Raw genomic sequence first — 19,867 nt, 5'->3', positions numbered from 1 at the left:
TGGAGAAAATGAATAATTTGGAAATTTTTTTCTGAAAATAATCGTTTATGTCTCTTATAAAAATGAATAAACAAAAAATATTTTCATTATCTACGAAAATATTTGGACATAAATTTTTTACGATAATGAGAATATCTTTCATTTATACAAGCGATCACTTTTAGGAAAATATTTTTCAAATTATTCATTTTTCACGAAATTATCATAGCCTTCATAGAAGAGAAAAATTCCGCCATATTCATAATTACAATAAGTGATTATTTTTTTACATGCTGTCAGTAACTTATCAGTTATCACATTAAAAGGTAACTATGTACCTGTCTACGAAGGGAGAGCACGAGCATTAAAATGAAAAATTCCAAAGTAAAACGCCATGTAATAACATCTTAACTTAAAAAATGCCCACAAAATCGGAATACATCACTTTATTCAGTCGGTACGCACGAAAGCAGAAAACACTTGATAAACTCCATGCTTGCGATAAAGACGATGCGACGATCATCGAGAATCATAATTGACGCTGACTGAAACAATCAAACGTTTGAGCAAAAGGGGTGACAAAGAAACCGATTCAAAAATCTCTGTGCTCCGGAAATGTGATGCTCCTCGGAACTAAAATGCTCAACAAACTCGGTCATTTCCTATTTCCCGCAGGTCTCAATAAAGCATCGTTGGTGCCCAAATCAGCAGGAGGAACCAAGAAACCCCTGTCCAGACTCTGATTCCACCGGGGCTCCCGGCGCTCCCAGCTACGCCTGTCAACACAAGCGGTCGATGCTCATTGCCCCGCGAATCAAAAGGGTAGCACGACCGGAACCGATTCGCGCATTAAACAATGCCAGAGCGAAGAAAATACTGATCTGTACTCATTGTAATCTTCACTGTAAATTGCATAGTTAAACGAACCACAAGGGATGCAAATGATTCCCGGTAGAGATCAAGTAACCATGATTCAAGAGACCGTTTCTTTTTATAACATTGTCCTCACCGTGGAATTTTTAACGAAAATGCTAAAAGAGTAGCTAGTGCGCACTTGTTAAATCTTAATGAAATGTGCTCTGAAAACTTCAATTGTTACATGCTGCCCCTTTCAGCTTTCATTTTGTCGAAGCCGTTAAACCTCCGTTATAATTTCCGTTAACATGTTCAACGCACATTACTTTTAAAGAGTAAACATGTATTTTCGCCTCATCCATCAAGGAAACCTCTCCTTCACCATTGATTTCTATAATAAACAAAAAAAAAAAAAAAAAAGAAAACGAATAATGAAAACGGAGAAAAGCAATAGTTAAATTTAGTATTAGAAATTAAGATATCCATAATAGTAGTAAAAAACAAAAATTGTTAAAAAAAAATCGATCAATATCTTAATAAAAGTAGCTATATATTAACTTTATTAATCAACCATTTTAACATTGATTAAGCCATTAAATACACCTAATGAGTAGCCAATCTTTTGTCATTTTACATTTTTAATATTGAAGCCATTTTTTTTTCTTTTTATCTAATTTGTGATTATTCTTCTTCTTAACATATCATATTTAATTCTGTAAAAGTAGCTATACATATCAATTTTTTTTCTACAAAATATTATTACATATATATTTTATCGATATTAACCTTTCTATCACCAGTATTTTCAATTAATTTAATTTGCACTTGTTTTTTTTTAATACATTCTCCACTTTTGCGGCAATTAAGGGGGAAGTTCGGAAAATACTTTCACCATTATAACTAAAGTAAACTACGCATGCTAATCCAAAAAAAAAAAAAATAATGAATAAGTGACGGCCCAGTGGTTCCTCATCTCTTTGGCAGAAGACGCGATTTACGGATAAGCGAGGAAAAAACTGGAATCGAACGTGCAGAGGCAATTAAAGGCAACCCAACAACCAACCAACACGAAGCAAAGGGGCCTTGCTAGTTAAATGGTGTCCCCGTCCATAGCGAGACTACCACAAACTCCAGTCATACTATTCGATCCTACGGACTTTGCTAAGATAACGGTTTTTGGGTGACTGTGAAAATATATAATCCATAAATTCTTAAAAGAGTGAACCCTACAATAAATTTTTAATGAATTTTTATTTATTTTTCCGTGGCTTGAAACAGACCGTTAGCATAGTGATAGTTGCGCAATCAATTCTCCTCATGAAATATCTTGTAAGCCCCTTTCCGGGCTCTTCGCACCGTTCTATATTAGTTGGATTTCAAGTTTTAGCATTTATGGCTCATTGAATAAGCCGAAACAAAAGGTAGGTCCACCGACACATAAATACCGCTGCCACACGATTGATTACTTTCCTAAATGTGTTAGGCTTGAGACGATCGATCGATCCATCTTTTAAACGTCCGATTTACGACTTGTGCCTAAAGTTTCGATCGAGATTTTCATTTCCATTTCTAAACCTCGGCAACGGGGGCCAAAAATCTCGTCTCTTCGGAAACAGGAGCATCGGACATAACTTTTTTTTCTTTTCCCCGGCCGATTTATTAGACGCGAATTGAAATCAGAGGAAGCAAAATTCTGAGTTTACCTGGAGATGTCGGAGACTGAGCACTCGCTGCAGAGACACAGATGACAGAACAGAAGCAAGAACGTTAGTACTCGGACCCAGTTCCCACTTCTTTCACAGACTCTACTCTACAGTACCTTTGCAGACGCTAGTGGTGGCATTGACGCCGCATCCGTGGGCGACCCCGAGCACCTGCGTGACGTTGATGTTGTACCTGTCGAGCAAGCCCGGAGTGTTGTACAGGTTGCAGAGGCAGCCGATCGCCGTCGCCACCTGCGCCTTGAGCGGGTTGCAGCAGCTCGCCGGCGGCGCCGCGGTCGAGTTCAGGTACTGGAAGCACGGCACCAGCTTGTTGATGCAGTCCGTCGTCGAATTCGCCGAAGCGAGGCGGCTCGCGAAGGCCGCAGCGATCACCGCCGCTGCGAGCACCGCTGCGAGCACCGACATGGGGAACGCGTGGCGGCGAGCCATTTTCCGAGTTCTTCTCTTCTTCACTGTTTGTCCTTTGAGGGTGGACGGAGGCGCAGGAGGGTGGGGAGGTGGGGGAGGTTCTTTGTATGGAGGTGGGAACGTGGGAGGGGGGGTTGTTGGTTGTTGGGGACAAGAATAGCAGTAAGAGCGAGCTTTAATGATGGATCGAACTAGGTTAAGAGTTGTCTTTGTAGCTGTGTTGACCAAAGTCAACAGAAAAAGATCGCGTGATGCTCATTACAACTGCGTCGGTAATTCCCAGGAATTAACTGCTTAAAAGGTGTTCGGCACCGCATCAACTGCCAGCTAAACTTCAATTCAATGCGACCTACGCGTGGCGTGGAGTTCCAATGAACTGATGTCCTGGTTGGGGTTGGCGAAGCCAGTGATTACTCCACGTCAGATGTGTCCACGTGTTTTGTCGTAGCTTTGTCAACGTTGAGATCCTCTTGCCCAGAGCTTCTTCCCTCAACCAAGACCTCGACATCTTAAGATTGGTCGTGACCGTTCCGATTGTCTTGCCAGAAGCGGCGTGCGCCGTGCGGGATTTCTGACTTAGGAGCAACCTTCTGCTCTGCTTCTATAACATGGAGCATCAGAGATCCATCAGCAGATACTTGGCAGAAGATATACCTTTTCCTTTGTTCGTCAAGGAACATGAGAGGTAGCAAACGCTGGCGGATGACACCTCGGTGATGGGTTCGAGCAATCAATTCCTGCCCCGACATAGCAACCCTTGTCGAAGCAAATTGCGTTAAGACCTTCTAGGCTGTATTCCAGTGGAATTGCCTCTCCTACATTGGAAAGAGTTGGGCGATCAAGGATCACTTGGCCGAGAGACAGGCCATGTTCAGTCGATAGAAACAGCTTCTACTGCATAAGTAAAGGTGTAAGGCACCGAAACGAAATCCAACTATGTGCCATGAGGAGAATCTTCATGTGGAGGAAAAGCAAATCCAACCCAATTCCAACAATGCACTTCTCGGAAAGGGATTTTGCAAAGAATATCTGACAAGAAGGTTCTATATCTCATGATGCTTGAACAAATTTCGACACAAGCGATACATCTAAATTGAGAGATTGGGAAACAAGACGAACCTTTGGGAATCTCTGTTTAGCCCTCTGCAACTCCCTTCTCGAGTCTCCAAAGAAGATAATTCTTTTTCATCTGTTTCTCCGTCTGCTTCGACCAAAGGAGCCGCAACAGAACAAAATAGAAGCTTAACAGTCTTATTAAGTTAAAGGTATTTTGCAGGGAAATATAAGAAGCTGGCCCAGTTTTTAAAACCATGACATCGAAGACGTGCAGGCATGCTGATGGAAACAAATCCCACTAATAAAACGAAAAACGCGCGGAAAAACATATGAAACATGCCTAACGAATCATATACTTATATTACTGATTGGGATACTATCACGCAATGGAACGTACTTGCTATCCAAAGATTAAATGTCTCCGAAATGCGGCTTGCGATAAGTTGTCGTCAATTCGAGCCGGAGAGAATTTTGAGAGTGTTTTTCTTTTGAAGTGTTCTTAGAAGAAATGAAATAACGCAAGTTTCTTCTTCTCTTTTATCCAAAAGTGGTAACCGCCATACGATTATTAATGAATAAAAGTGTGCCGGGCAGGGTTAGCCCATTATAGGCGGCCCAACCATTAATTAATTCCAATATCTCCCACTCGCACATGATAGGCTAAACACAACTTTCTCTCCTCTGAAAGATTTATATCAACAAATAATCTATGCGACCAGCATATTTTGAAAGCTTGTTGTCATATATCGCTACTCAAAATTAGACATAATCATTTAGAATAGATTTAATATGCAGTACTTTAGATCAATTAGTCACATTTGTATGATAGACTTGTATTACTGATTTGGATACTATCACATAATGGAATGCACATGCTGTCCAAAGATTAAATGTCTTTGAAATGCGACCTTGCAAGAAGTTTTCATCAATTCGAGTGCTGTCGCGACCTAAAGATAAATTTTTAGGCTAATGGATTATCGGGTTAATTATTCGACCTCCCAAGCCCTACCCAATCGCAACTTTGGTTTACTTAGATTAATTAAAATTTGGAACCGCCACTAATCATTTTTGGTAGGTTGATTAGGAACCTAAATAAAAGAGCGGTGGAAACTATTTTATTTCTATGAACTAGAACTTCTAAGTTCGGGGACTTGATTACACTAATTAATTAAAACTAATGCCCTCTTGGTACCTTAAATCTCATGAAAATCCTGAGTTTGGCAACTTGATTGAATTCGTTTTAAAGCTCAAGAGATGAAGTGATTTTGGGATTTTCGATTTTTAGATGAATACATAAATGAATAAAAAACGAGTGTGATGACATGAATAGATGACTAAATAAAGAGAAGTAATGCAAGACGCACAAAATTAAAAGTCAAATTACCCTATATGCAAGGATTAATTAATTAAACTAAAACATGCAAAATGACTTATTTTGTGACCTATTCTAATGACATGAATAACATGAATGTTAGGTGGACAACTTTGTGGCCAATTAAGCTAATATGCATGTAAAAACTACATCTAATCTAAGTAACATGCGATTTTAACTAAATGACCTTATCATGCAAATTAATTAACCTAGGAGGAATAAAGTTAGACATGATTTCTACATGACGTGCGAATGACACGGCATAATGACAAAGCAAATATGATATGATGACTTGGCAAGTTATGATATGTAGTTATGCAAACATGTGGTATGCGAAAATATGACGTGCAAAAATGTGACATTGTATAATGAATATGCAAACATGCGAATGACTACGACACGTTGAAACATGATATAAAAACGCAAGACAAGCAAATATGAAATAGCAAGTGAACATGCCACTTGCGAATAAATATGAAATGCAAGACATGAATTTGTGCCTAGCCTATATGAAATGCAACATGTGATATGCATGATGTGGATTTAAAAAAAAAAATGGTATGATGATATTCAGATGATATTCTTTTTCAAAAAAATGATATGCAAAAGTTATGATACGCATAGGATATGCAAGATATGCATAGATGACAGGAGATATGAAGATATACAATGAAACATTATGAGATATGCTAAAGTAAAATGAGAAATGCATAATATGCGAGATATGCTAGCCTAATCTACACGAGATATGCATGAGATAATGCAAGATGACAAGATATGCCTGGATCTGATTTTTTATGCTCTTCCCTTTTCGAATTTCAGCCACATTTGGATATGCATTAGGATTCAATTATTTTGATTTATAATCCTAAATGTCCCATGAGATAAGGTTTCTAAGAAACCAAATCTTCCTAAAGTTTTAATTAGATAGGGTTTCTAAGAAATCATATCTTACTAAATCTTTTAGGAATTTTTGATATAAGGAAAAATCAAACCAAGATAATACCAATCATCATCAAATCAAATAGTCCAAAGTAAGATAGCAATCAACAAGATCACAACATGAATATCCGTTCTTTGAAATTTTCGAAAATTATGATACCGAAAATCTAAAATTGGCTTATGAAAGTAGCGAATCGGATCTGAATGGTAATAGATCGAATTGGCTAACTTCCCATCTCTGCTAAGTGGAAGATCGTATCCGAATGGTAACGGATATGATCATCCAACTTAATAAAGACGTTGCCTATTAGGAAAAAGATTTTCCTAATTTAGATTTAGAGCTTTTTAGAAAAGATCTGTTCAGGATATGGAACATATTCAAATCAAGCAACAATATAAACAAATCAATTTTCGGTAAGATAACTTACCTAATTTGAGATGTCGTAGCGATACAGTTTCCGAACTTGAACCGGGGAATTGGGGTCACCTGCCGATGGATAGCATGCCGTCGATGGGCTCACGGTAAACAGCAGCTACAACATTGGCCGAGCTTCAACTAAGATCCCTTCTTTTCCTATCTGATCAATCTTCCTTTTGGCCACCAACTTGGCTCCTTACAGGTGATGGATGTAGCAGTCCATGTATGGCTATGGGGAGTTGGTACACGTGCAAGAAGTAGATCAGAATGCGGTCTTCGTGGGAAGAGGGAGCACACAACTTGAGAATCACCGCATAAAGTCTCCTAAGAACTTGCCAAAGTCTGACTTTGATGGACTCTTTTCCAACAAAATCTTCTTTGGTTCTTCAAAATAGCAGCTTATGGACTTGTCCTTTCTAGGAACACCAATGGAAAACTGGTAACTCGGAGGAAACTTCTTGCTCAACGAGAACATCTACGAGACACTCTGGCTGATCTGTTTCGTTGTTGTAGGCCCAGAGCAGTAGCTTTGTTATCGCTCGATGGGAGGGACGACTGGTTCACAGGAACAGTGGAGCTTCGGTCTTGAGCGGCAGAATTGTTTGCGACCGCGGGACTGGATTGACACGTCGTGGATAACCAGCAACGATAGCAAGAAGAAATCTCTGACTCTAAAGAAGTTGATTCTTTTCCTCGTTCTTTGTTGAATTCCTCCACTAGTGTCTTGTTGACCACAGCTTTAAGTCCTTTGAGAACACAAAGATTTGTCACCGAGGATCAACCAGTCATCGTTGGTGAGAAAAGATGGAGGTTGTAGCCTTTTGCTTCACTCTCCTATAGGCGTGAAATATCAATTTCTGAAGAGAATTCTGGATTCTCTTATTTGGCTGTGTATGAATGCTAAAAATAAACATGAAAAATGGTTTAATTATTTTTTGTGAGAACTAAAACTAATTCTCATTTTTTTATGTAAGATAAATGATTTAAGAAAAATCAAAATTTAGGTGTAAACAAATGCGAGAGAGTTTTGAGAGTATTTTTCTTTTGAAGTGTTCTTCGAAGAAATGAAATAACGAAAGTTTTTTCTTCTCTTTTATCCATAAGTGGTAACTGTCAAATGTAACCGCCATGCGGTTATTAATGAATAAAAGTGTGTCAAACAGGGTTAGCCCATTATAGGCAGCCCAACCATTAATTAATTCCAATATCTCCCACTTGTAAATGATGGGCTAAACACAACTCCCTCTTCTCTTCAAGGTTCATATCAACAAATAAACTGTGCGACTAACATACTCAGAGAGCTTGTTGCCATATATTAATTAGACATAATTATTTAGAATAGATTTAATATGCAGTCCTCTAGATCAATCAGTCACATTTATATTTCTCTTGATCTCTTTAAGTATGATATGTCATATTTACAACTATGCATGAATCCATCTTTTGAGAGTTAGATTTAGTTTTCAAAATATGATTACACCAAATACTCGGACTTTGGATCTCGATGTGGGGCTCGGGACCTCATGCCCCCTTGCGGGCCCCTCCGAGACCAAGCTCAATGGATTTGGATCTCCTGACATGGCATTTCTATGTCGGGGTTACCATAAAATGAAATCAGGCTATCCATTTTCATCCCTCGGCCAAGAATGCTCCACGTCACAGATTGAGGGGAAGGGAAAATTTTTGGGGATGGAATTTTTTTGGGCAGCCTTCCAAAAATTTTGAATCCCATCCTCTCTCATCACATTCGACCCTCCCAACAAAAAAAAAATCAGAAACCTCCTCCCTCCCCAAAAACGCTCTCTCACCGGTGACCCTCCTCCATGCCGGCCAGCGAGCTTTCTCTGGTGACCTTCCTCCACACCGACACTGGAATATTTCTCTCTTCCCTCATCCCCTAATTCCAACACCAAAAATCAAAAACCCAAAATATTTTCCCATTTTTTATCATTCCTCATTCTCCCACCGGTGATTTCGCCGGACAAAGAGAAAAAGGCAAGCCAACCGAAGAAAAAGGTACATAATTCTTCAAATATCCAATTTTTACTTCCAATTCTTTCCCCTTCACTTATAGTTTTGAACCCTTGCTTTTGTTTGTTCTAAATACAATGTTGTTGGGTTGAAATTCTAGGTTTTCAATTTTTCAAGGTAAGTTGCTTTCGAAATATCTTATTTTTTTTTTGTTATTAGAAAATTTTTGGTTAACCCAAATTATGCTCTGTTTGCTGACTTAGTAGTTGTTAGTCGGTTGTTGCTTCAGCAGTTTACGTGGAGATAAAATTATTTATGTTGTTGTACATTTGCAGGGGATGCTTACTTATACTCTCGTCTTCTCTCGATCGGTTTTGAAGGTGCTTAATTTGTTACTTGCAAAGTTGATGAGTTCTCTATCTAGTCTACATTGTTAAGTAGTAAGATATAACTCTAGTCATTTTTTCAGTCCACCAAGTTGGTGAGAGCACATTTTTATATATTCGAAGTTGTTCAAGTCATAACCGGTTTCTTGTCACTACTCATGGAAACTTTTTATATATTGCCGGATTCCTTGGATCAATTAGTTCATAGGGTACATTATACAATAAGGCTGGTGAGATTTTTCATTAATACTAATTGCATTAGTATTTCCGGTGTATATTTCTCTGTTTGACGTTGGTCTTTGAGCTCAATTCCTCCATTTTCTTACTTGCCCGACCTTTGCTTTGTAAATTGTAGTGTTGAAATGTTTTATGTTATACGTGGTAAAGTGAATACTTTGTAAATTGAATGCTAATGCCCCTTAGTGTTGTATGTCACTTATCTATGCTATTTTAGGTTTGTTGAAATTCCGAATGAATCCTATGTCGTTTTCAATGGCCGTAATATCGGCATATATGATAGTTGGCCTCAAACTCAAATCCAAGTAAGTGGTTTTAGTAATGCTAATTATAAAGGATATAACAATTAGGAAGCCGCAAAACAGGTGTATTGAAAATTTTTCAATATGAAGGAGTTGCCAACGATAATTCATTTGCCTACACGATTTCGTCCCAATATTGAACATATGAAGTGGGTATGTTACTTACTTACTCTTATAATGAGACGCTTTAGTTTTCAATGGTTTAGGGATCTAAAAATTATGTGATCTATTGTTATGTCTAATCGGGACGATGCTTGTCCCAGTGGATGTAGCTGTATAATTAGAGATCTGGAAATGGAGTTGGAACAAACCCAATTTGAGTTGGAACAAACCTGAAGGGAGCTAGAACATAGCGAATGTTCGCATCAATTGACCGTACAAGGGTTGGAACATACCCAAGGTTCGCTTTGATTGACTGTACGGGAGCTGCAAAATGCAAGGGAGGTGAATGACAACTATCGAGATATGGTTAGTGGATTTAGGAATGTCAACATCGATTAGAAATGTTAAGGCACTGAGTACTTTTTTGTCATTGCTTAAGCTTAAGATTAACAAGTTAAGGCTTGCCACTGCATTTTGTATGTGCTGGGTTAGAATTTTTGGTTGATATGAGTTCTTAACAATGATGAAATGTGCTGGATTAAATCTTAACAATGCAGCCCAATAAAAAATTAAATTAATATAAGCAAGTACATGATGAAATGTAAAATAATAAGAAAATTATGCACTCAAGCCCACTCAATTGACAGAAGGAATCGAGATCTTTTTCAATTCACATAAGTGTATCGGCAGATTGGGGGATGCTTACAACATGATGATTGTCAAATAGAAGAAATAGAAAGAGTTATTTTAATTATAAATTAACATGCATGATAAAATGAACATAACTTAGTGCAAATAGAATAGTGCATTACCCATCACCAGGCGGTGCTACCATGGAAGGCATATTCAAGTCTTGTGATGCCTCAAATCTACCGAGTAGACTACTGTAAAAATCTTAAGGCTTATTGTAACTTCCAAGAACTTGATTACTTTCACCACCAAAGTTATGTGTAGAAGCTTACGAAGAAGCTTGAGGTGCGTCTCTTTGCTTCTTTCCTTTTGTTTTATTCTTCTCTAGACAGCTCTTATGTCGCTTTCCTCCTTTGCCTCCATCTTTCTTCTTGAGGCTCGTACATTTTGCAAGGAGACTCATATCCTCACTTAAGGATGTCAAATTTTCTTGAGATTCACTTCTAAGTGGCATTTCATCGAGAGATTTGTTTATGGTCAAGATCATCTTCTTGATAAATTCATATCTTTGAATAGTTTGTGAGCCCCCGATCGCTATCTTAACAAACTCGAGACACACCTTTCTATATTTATCAATAGCATCCATGTCACCATTCCCCTGAACCAATATATAGAATTTATTAGAAGTTACCAATAAATTATAACAATAACTTGAGTAAAAAAGAGTATAATGACAATTTATATCCGAGTATCTAAACCATGCTTCTCTAGTATTTCATCTCTTGCTTCACGTGCCCATCTCTTCAAAATGTAAGCACTAGGAATTAACTTTATGTCCAAGTTATCAAGCACCTTCAACGCATTGCGACATAAAATCCTAACGGTCTCAAAATGATTGCAAGCACAATTCACCACTTTATTGCTTGGGTCACCAATGACCTTGTACTCTAGTTCATTTGCACCAAATGAACCAACATCATATTCATGCAAGAGACTCATCTTATTACATTCCTTCATAACTAGGGCTAAAGTTTTCATCCAATCTGTTTGAAAATTTTCAAACATCAAAAGTGTATAAACCTTACGTGCTTGCTGCAACATAGGTGATGTCCGACATAAAATCGCAGGCAATTTCTCTCTAGCATTAAACTCAGCCTGTAACTCTTTGTACCGTTTATCATTCACCACCTTATCAAATCTCTTGAAAAACCCATTTAGATTTATATTACATTTAAGATAATCCTTCAAATCTCCATTCAAACTCTCACTCAACTGTGTACTACGCATCCCCAATGTCCTTGTAGATTTCATATAACATTTAGCCTACTTCTCTTTCAACTTATACAGATTCTGGAGCTAAGAATTGTCACTAGCTTTATATGTCGAAAGTAATGTATCCCAAGCCTCTTCAAATTTTTCCACTTCTACATATTCATACACAAGATTCTTCAACTTAATCAAAAATTAGATCCATTCTTCATTAATGCTCCGTTTGTTTGGTGGAAAATATGACCTTTCCGGAAAATGTTTTCCAGGAAGTCATTTTCCAGGAAAACGACTTCCTTTTCCGATGTTTGGCAAAACTTGAAAAAGTTCCAGAAAATATTTTCCGCCGTTTGGTAAGGAAAATTCATCTTATTTTAAGTTCGGAGATTTGATTATATTAATTTTTTAATTAATGTCATTCCGATACCAATTTCATGAAAAAAGTTCAATTTGACAATTTTGATGAATTCTGACTTGAAGTTCAAAGGTGCAATTTTTTGGATTTTCTTTTTATGATTTTTTTTTTATATTTTGAAATTAAAAAATAAAGGAAAATTAAAGTGAATTGGTTCAAGGTTACCTTTCCGAATTTGAAACAATATCAAATCAATTCGATCCTACTTGCGGATAGGGTCGGCGATGGTGCGAACGGCGGTGTCTCAAGCGAAGGAGCCTCACGGTTCATGGTGAGTTCCGGGGATGCTTCGGCAATCTCAAATCAAAATCAATTCCGTATGTCAACTTATTGCACCCACGGAAATTGCCACCTTGCAAGGTAGGGGACTCGCAACCATGCTCTCTATTGTGGCCGTGAAGTCTTCAATGAATTTCCATGGCCTCCAAAGTCTCCCGTGATCAGAATTTGCGGGAAGAGTCACATGGTTGTCGTCACTGCTTAGTAAGGGAGCTCATGGGTGATCGCTATGAATCGTTTTCTCGGTGAAAGTTCACCATCGGGCAAACTTGTGAAAATAGAGAGAATGGAGCTTCGCCCGGCCGTTAGTAAAAGCGCGAGAACAGAGGGAGAGAGATGCGCCTCTAATTTTTGTGGAAACAAATGAAGGTGGTCCCCGTCGACTACGCTGCGGAGGTTTCGCAACGCTTCCCGGAGGCCACCCTTGGCGGCGACTCGGAATCGACCTTTAATACATCGTCGACCCACTCGTCTACGTCAACTACGTCGGGGCGGTGAACCTCAAGACCGGAAGGCCGACGTCATCCTGCGCGGCGAGTCAGCCGCCGAGCCCCGCATGGAGCACGAGAAGTTCAAGACGGACGTCACGATTTTGTTCCTCGCTATAGCTTTCCTTGCTCGAGGTCGAAGCCACCGGCTGCGGTCGTGGCCGGCAACTTGCCGAGGGAGAAGAAGGAATACTTAAAAAAAAAAAAGACAAAAAAAATAATAATAAAGAAAGTAATTAAAAAATGGATTTTATCCGAAAAATAAAAAATGAAATTTTTGAATTTTGCAAAAATAAATAAAAAATGAAAAGAAAGCAAAAAAATAATTAAAAAGAAAAAAATAGTTGAAAGAGAGGAGGAATGAAAAGTGTGGAAAATGTTTTCCTCTTCTCAAAATGAGGAAATCATTTTCCTTAGTTTTAGAAGGTTTTTTTTGTTGACCGGAAAATATTTTCCGTTGACTGCTCATTTTCCGCCCCCCAAACACCGGAAATTGGGGAAAATGCTTTTCGGAAAAATATTTTCCGTGAAACAAACGGAGCCTAAATGACCAACATTTTTTTATGGCATGTTGCATTAGATGCCATGTACACAATCCATGTCTTGTGTCGGGAATCACCTATTCTAACGCCTTCGACATTGCTGCATCTTGATCGGTAAAAATTGTTGCAAGCCTCCTATGTTTGTGTGCCCCCAAGAATGTTTCAAAAAGCCATATGAAGGAATCTGCGATTTCATCATATAAAAGTGCAGCCCCAAAAATCACAAGCTCTTGTCGCGACCTAAAAATTTAGGCTAACGGATTATCGGGTTAATTAAATCAACTAACCTAACTCGAACCCTTCAAAGTCCTACCAAATCGCAACTTAGGTTTATTCATGAAAAAATATTCAATTAGAGCCGCCACTAATCATTTACGGAAGGTTGATTAGAAACCTTAATAAAATAGAGGGAGAACTATTTTATTTATGCGCACCAAAGAAAAATGGGTTCGGGGACTTGGTTACATTAATTGAAAAAATTAATACCCTTTCGGTACCAATTTCATGAAAAATTCATTTTTTATTGATCGATGTGATTTGAATGATTTTGATTTTTTTGAAAAAATGTAATATGGAACCATATGTTATGTGCCTAGAAGATGATTTTTTTTTGGTATTTTCGGTAATAAAAGAAAACATTCAAAAGCAATAAAAAATTTGAACAAAATTAAACAAAAATGCTCATAATATACCTTTTAATTTGCGATTTTTTTGAAAATCCTCTCATTCCCAAAGATCTAGGCTAGAGCGAGATTTTATCCTCTACATCCTGAGCATTCAAGCCGGTATACGGATATGCGTATAGAAAAACAACATCCCTTTTGCCAAAGGACAGAATACGAATTTCTATACTAAATCACCGTCCCATTCCACAAGATCGTGGCTAAGGCGTGTGATTTATTTTTCTGACGGGTCTAGGCACATAGGGGAGCATATATTATGTGCATGTTTGTTTAAAGATGTGCAAACTTTATAACAATAAAAAACAAACAACACGACAAAAATAAAATAAAAATAAGTCCATTGAGCTTGAATTTTCGAAAATTCAAAGATGGGTGGCTAAAATTGTGAAGTGAGAGCCCACCTTTCCTCATCAAAATTTATTCAATTTTAATTTGAGAAAATTATCTTTGAGGATCAAAAAAGTTAATTTTCAGATAATTCTAACAAAAAAAGGGCAAATATTCAATGAGCTCAAACTTTATCTCTAACAATCAAGTGTCATAAAAAAAAAAATCACAAGATGAAACTTATTCGACCAATAGATAAATATCCGCAATAAATCACATGTTAGAGATAATCCTTAAGATTAGAGAGCACATCCGTAACACATGAGATAACATCAAACAACTACGAGATAATATAATCCAAATGAACATGATGGCTCAAGGCAAGAATTATCTCCTTACACATAACAAATCTAATCATGAGGATATATGCACGCCAATAATCTGTTTTACCAAAACTCTCTCTTTTTTTTTTTTTTTGTTGGGCCGATTGAATAGCTTATTATTTGGAGGAAAGACATATTTTCAAGTTCATTCTGTCGCAAAAAAAAAAAAAATCAACATAGAATTCAATTTGTGGATCAATTCGTCTAAAAAAAAACAAACAGGTTCTTGTATAAAAAAAAAAATTCCTGTTGAAGCAAGAATTCAATAAAAAGGTTTAATTTTTCCTTTGCTTTAATTGCAAATCACACGTGTTCAAAGGAATCCAAGAACGACAATGCAAATTTCCAAGCAAATATGCATAGATTAGCAATTAAAAGTCCAGAAAAATTACCTCTTTAGCAAATTTTCAGCAAACTTTCAAGCTAGGATCCACGTCCCAAAGACTTGTGCTTTTGAGCCCGATTCACCACCAATATATTCCGGACAATCAGATCTAGACAGTGGCGAAGAGATTGAGCGGCAATTGTGATCCGGCGTTTTTTTATCGGACATAAACTCCTGGTTTCATCGGAACCGAATGGTAATGGTTGGAGACTTCAAGGATGAGCGGCTGCTATGCATAAGGGTTGCTGGTCGGCGAGGATCGTGGTTGGTTCACAACGGAAGAGAAGTCGGCAGCGATGTGTTTGGCAAAAGGAGGAGAAACCGAAGAGCTCAAATCAAGCTTGAGTCGAAGAGGATTGTCTCGACTGGTGGGGGAGACAATCAAACTCTTAGATTTTCTCACGTTATGCTAGCTCTATGTGTGCTCAAAATAATAGCAATTTTTTCCTTCAATTCTGATGCCAGTCCCTTTTATAGGATGAAGCTAGGGTTATAAGAAAAGGGTTGAATAGTCAAACTATCTTCTCCTTCGTATCTTTCCTCCCAATAAATATTACAAGTCGATTCTCCACTATTATTCAACCACGCAAATATATATCTTCTTTATTGCAAGCTGCACTTAGCCGAATATACACCATGATATTGTTCTTTTGTAATGATATCTCTTCTCTCTTTTTTTTTTTTACTTTTTTTTGGCCCTCTTCCTTCTTCAAAAAGACATATAATATTGGCTCAATATTGCGCCGATTTCCCGTGTGATCCGAATTCCTTTATGCCCATGTTTCTTTTTTGTCTTGCCCAAGAATATATTTGTCTCATATTACCTTTTCTTGGCTTTTATGATAAAATGTGGACTAAGGTTCATATGAGCAAAAACTCAATGTGGATACCAATTCTTAATTCACTAAGTCTTAACTTATTCTATTAAACTTAGAAGTCGCACAATTAAGTCCGCCCACCATTGGTCCGATAAATAAAAGAGAATGTGATGCATGGCTTAAAAAAAAACACGAATGCTAGATTATTTTTGGTAGGAACTAAAAACAATTCCTGATTTAAAAAAAAATCAAAATTTAGGTGTCAACAACTCTCTATGGTGATTGAATCCAACAAATACACCGAGTGGCATGTACACTTTGTTGGTGGAAAATGTGGTGTCAAAAGTCACAACATCATCAAAAAGGACATAATTAATAATCATCCTAGAATTTGCCCAAAATATGTTTGTTATTTTCTTATTACTATTAAGCTGAATAGCATAGAAGAAATATGTATCTAAGATCTGTCGTTTCTCGAAGTACATCAATAAACATCATGTGTGTCCAAACTCCATGTCTCTCCCTCGTTTAGTGTGAAGATAGTTTTTTAGATCAACTCTTGTGTAACCAACATTTTCTCTTCCCCCAACTTGTACACTAGACAAGTCATGCTGCTGTCTCTATGTGAGGCCTGCATCGTCGCCCAACACAATTTGCTGAGCTTGGAAATCGCTTGTTTGCTTATGTGACCGTATCAAGTGAGTACACTCTACAAAGTGGAGTACATGGGAATGCTTTGGCTCAAAATCATACACACAATATTTACCGCTCCCAGGAACTAATCTGATTCCCATTCGGGCATGGCGGTCCATCCTCGTTTCAGGCTTAGGCTTTTTTACTAATTCCCGCCTTTCATCTTTTCCCCGATGTCCCTTTTTTGAACAACAAAAGCACGTAGAAATTATGGATTCATCATTCCTTTTGTTAGTAACTCTCCTACGTACACCAAAACCAATTTTCAATGCATACGCCTTTCAAAACTCCCACGCCTCATTTACATCATTAAATTCCATACCCACTTGTGGAGTCCAATCATTACTGCTGACAAAATCACAAAAAAAAAAAAATAGCAGACAAAGTGGCATCATTAGAAGATAAAATAGTGATTTTATTGAATTATTGAAATGCTAAAAAGAATTAAAGAAATAATAAGTTAAAAGATAGAAATTTTTCCAATGAAATCTCTCCATTGGTGTTCAAGACCATCAACTATAAAAATTTCTATACATATATTTAATAGCAACGATTAATGGACAAGAGTATCTACAATAAAAAGGAAATGCAAGTAATAACCTGAATAACAAACAATAAAATAGAAGAAAAACTAACATACTTTCATGAAGACATTAATTACCTTGTGCCATCATCATCCATTTGAGAGGGGGTCTCCATTTGAGGGGAGAGAGAAATATTCGGCACCGAGTATGGAGGAAAGTCACCGGAGAAAGCTCGTTAGCCGGCGTGGAAGAGGGTCACCGGTGAGAGAGAGTTTTTGGTTTCTTCGATTGGCTTGCCTTTTTCTCTTTGTCCGGCGAAGTCACCGGTGAGAGGATGAGGGACAATAAAAAATGGGAAAATATTTTGGGTTTCTAATTTTTGGGGTTGGAATTAGGGGATGAGGGGAGAGAGAAATATTCCGGTGCTGGTGTGGAGGAAGGTCACTGGAGAAAGCTCGCTGGTCGGCGTGGAGGAGGGTTACCAATGGGAGAGAGTTTCTAGAGAGAGAGGAGGTTTCTGATTTTTTTCGGGTTGAGAGGGTCGAATGTGATGAGAGAAGATGGGATTCAAAATTTTTGGAAGGCTACCCAAAAAAATGCCAGCCCAAAAATTTTCCCTTCCCCATTTTATGGTAACCCCGACATAGAAATGCCATGTCAAGAGATCCAAATCCCAAGCTCAATACATTGTACAACACGTAGAGCAAAAGGGCCACCAATCAGAAAAATAAGAGAAAAATTTCTGTCTCTTCGCGCCTCATCCTCTCTCTAATGTTGCTTCACGGTTGGGAAATCGAGAAGACGTCGGCCACCATGGCCACGGATCTTGAGCTCCACATCCATGGCAGCTACGACTTCCGTAGCCGAGACGCAAATTTGACGAGCTCACGCTACCACGGGTGCGGAGCTCAAGCGGACAGCTCGTGGCCGCCATGGCCACAGAGTGCCCGACCGCTCCGACATCCCACCCATTCTCTCCTCTTACCGATCTCTCTTCCCTTCTCTAACCTCGAGCTCGAGCCACCGCCATTACGAGCCACGACGAAGAGCACATTCGGAGTCTTCGGCAATGGGCTTGCCACCAATGGATCTTTGTCCCTCCTTTCACAGATGTCTTCTTTGTCCTCGGCCGCAGAGCTCGAGCCTAAAGCTCACAACCGCCATGGCTGTGGAACTTAAGCTCGAGCTTTGTGGCCATGGCGGCCGGCTCGAGCTCTGCAGCCATGGCCGACGTCTTCTTGGTCCTTGGCCACGAAGCTCTAGCCCGTGGCCCACGACCGCCATGGCTGCGGAGCTCGAGAGCTCGAGCTTCGCGCCTATAGTGGCGCGACCTTGTCAAATCGACATCTCGACCGTGAAGGTGGCAGCCACTATATTAGTGGAGCTCGAGCTCCGTGGCCATGATGGCTGGTGACTTTGCTATTTTCCGACTGCGAAGGTACGAGAGAGAGAAGGGAGACCGTGAAGAGAGAGATATTTTTTTTTTCTAACTGGTGGTGCGAAACGTGTCGCACAATAAATGGTCATTTGGAGCTTTACCGCATGTGTACTAGGGGTGATAAGTTCCGGTATGGGTGGTTCCCACCTTAGAACCGAGAACCGCCAGCTAGAGACCCGTTTCGCAAAATGCGAACCGTGAACCACCTGCTCGTTCCATGGATCTACTTGAGAACCGAACCATCGGTCCGGTCCGGTTCCCGATTACGATCCTACCGAGCACCAATATTAATTAAAAAAGAAAAGGGAATCACTCGAACCTGGGAGATGGCTCTTGAGGACGTATCAATAATCAACGGTTATAGCACTAGCCCACGTTACCACGATAATCAAAATCTCACTTTCTATTACCTTGGCTTCTTAATGGTCCGCCTCCTATAAGGCATCAACACTCGACTTAAATTGCACCTTGTTACAAATGCATGACATTAGATTGCAAAGTCCATGAAAAAACCACAGTCAAGGTTTTATCAAAGAGTTTCCTCATCTATGGCTAGTAAGAATAATTATCAACAGATTGCATTTTAATTCCTAGGTCTTCATCTTTCTCGTAATCTCTACTGCATCAACCAAATTACATAAACTAGGTATTAGAACAAAGGCCTCTCCAAACTTGTAGCATTCACCGATAAAAGACATTCAGCCATAAATATGAGGACATAATGGGATGAAATTCATCCTTATAAGCCACGGCAAATTAGATTTTTGCAGTATAATTGAATCACGCTGTCATCCGAAACCGGGAGATGTTATCAACATAAATTTCTCCACTTTCTAGACTCTGGACTATGGGCCTTTGAGGGAGATGGCTTCAAAGCCTTTAATTAAAAGATAATACATTTATATTATATAAAAGGACCGGTCCAATTGGGTCGGTTGGATATGGTCCGCCGGTTACCATCCAAAATGAGCCGATTGGGTATGGTCTGGTTTGGTTTGGTTGGATCATGGTTTTTTTGCTCATCCCTAATGTGTACCCAAACCCCTATCCTAGGCCGCATGAGATCGGTGCGAGATCCCAACGCCCGCCCGAACCCTACACCTGGACTCAAGACTTCTTTTTCAAATATCTATTTCGTAGTTTTTCCGTAACAAATATAGGAAAAATGATAATATTTACAAAATACAAGCATACATATGAAACCTCTTTCCCTTTGAAAATAATTGCCATTGATCACGTCACTA

At 38.7% G+C, this 19,867-nt stretch overlaps 1 protein-coding gene across 2 annotated transcripts; it reads right to left on the bottom strand.

The window, feature by feature from the left end:
• Nucleotides 1–407: 407 nt before the first annotated feature.
• LOC115736983 (non-specific lipid transfer protein GPI-anchored 7-like) lies at nucleotides 408–3,131 on the bottom strand. Of its 2 annotated transcripts, none has more exons than XM_030668912.2 (3): nucleotides 2,654–3,129; nucleotides 2,538–2,564; nucleotides 408–755 (listed from the first exon to the last, which is right to left on the bottom strand). In XM_030668912.2, exons 1-3 carry the CDS (start codon nucleotides 2,985–2,987, stop codon nucleotides 658–660), a joined length of 459 nt encoding a protein of 152 aa, XP_030524772.1. In that variant the 5' UTR covers nucleotides 2,988–3,129; the 3' UTR covers nucleotides 408–657. The 2 variants fall into 2 exon arrangements, with proteins under 2 accessions (XP_030524772.1, XP_048141185.1); XM_048285228.1 differs by lacking the exon at nucleotides 408–755 and adding an exon at nucleotides 2,142–2,304 and having other exon boundaries at nucleotides 2,455–2,564; nucleotides 2,654–3,131.
• Between the last annotated feature and the right edge of the window lie 16,736 nt (nucleotides 3,132–19,867).

Source organism: Rhodamnia argentea, chromosome 9 (genome assembly GCF_020921035.1).
Source record: "Rhodamnia argentea isolate NSW1041297 chromosome 9, ASM2092103v1, whole genome shotgun sequence".
In the NCBI taxonomy this organism is placed as follows: domain Eukaryota; kingdom Viridiplantae; phylum Streptophyta; class Magnoliopsida; order Myrtales; family Myrtaceae; genus Rhodamnia; species Rhodamnia argentea.
This window is presented reverse-complemented; position numbering and strand designations above follow the sequence as displayed.

Bases quoted from the DNA above. Each gene is read 5' to 3' on its own strand.
- LOC115736983 (XM_030668912.2), bottom strand. From the start codon at position 2,987: ATGGCTCGCCGCCACGCGTTCCCCATGTCGGTGCTCGCAGCGGTGCTC. The intron at 2,565-2,653 runs GTACTGTAGAGT...GTGTCTCTGCAG, and splicing joins CACCACTAGCGTCTGCAAAG to CGAGTGCTCAGTCTCCGACA. The intron at 756-2,537 runs GTAAACTCAGAA...TTGTGTTGACAG, and splicing joins TCAGTCTCCGACATCTCCAG to GCGTAGCTGGGAGCGCCGGG.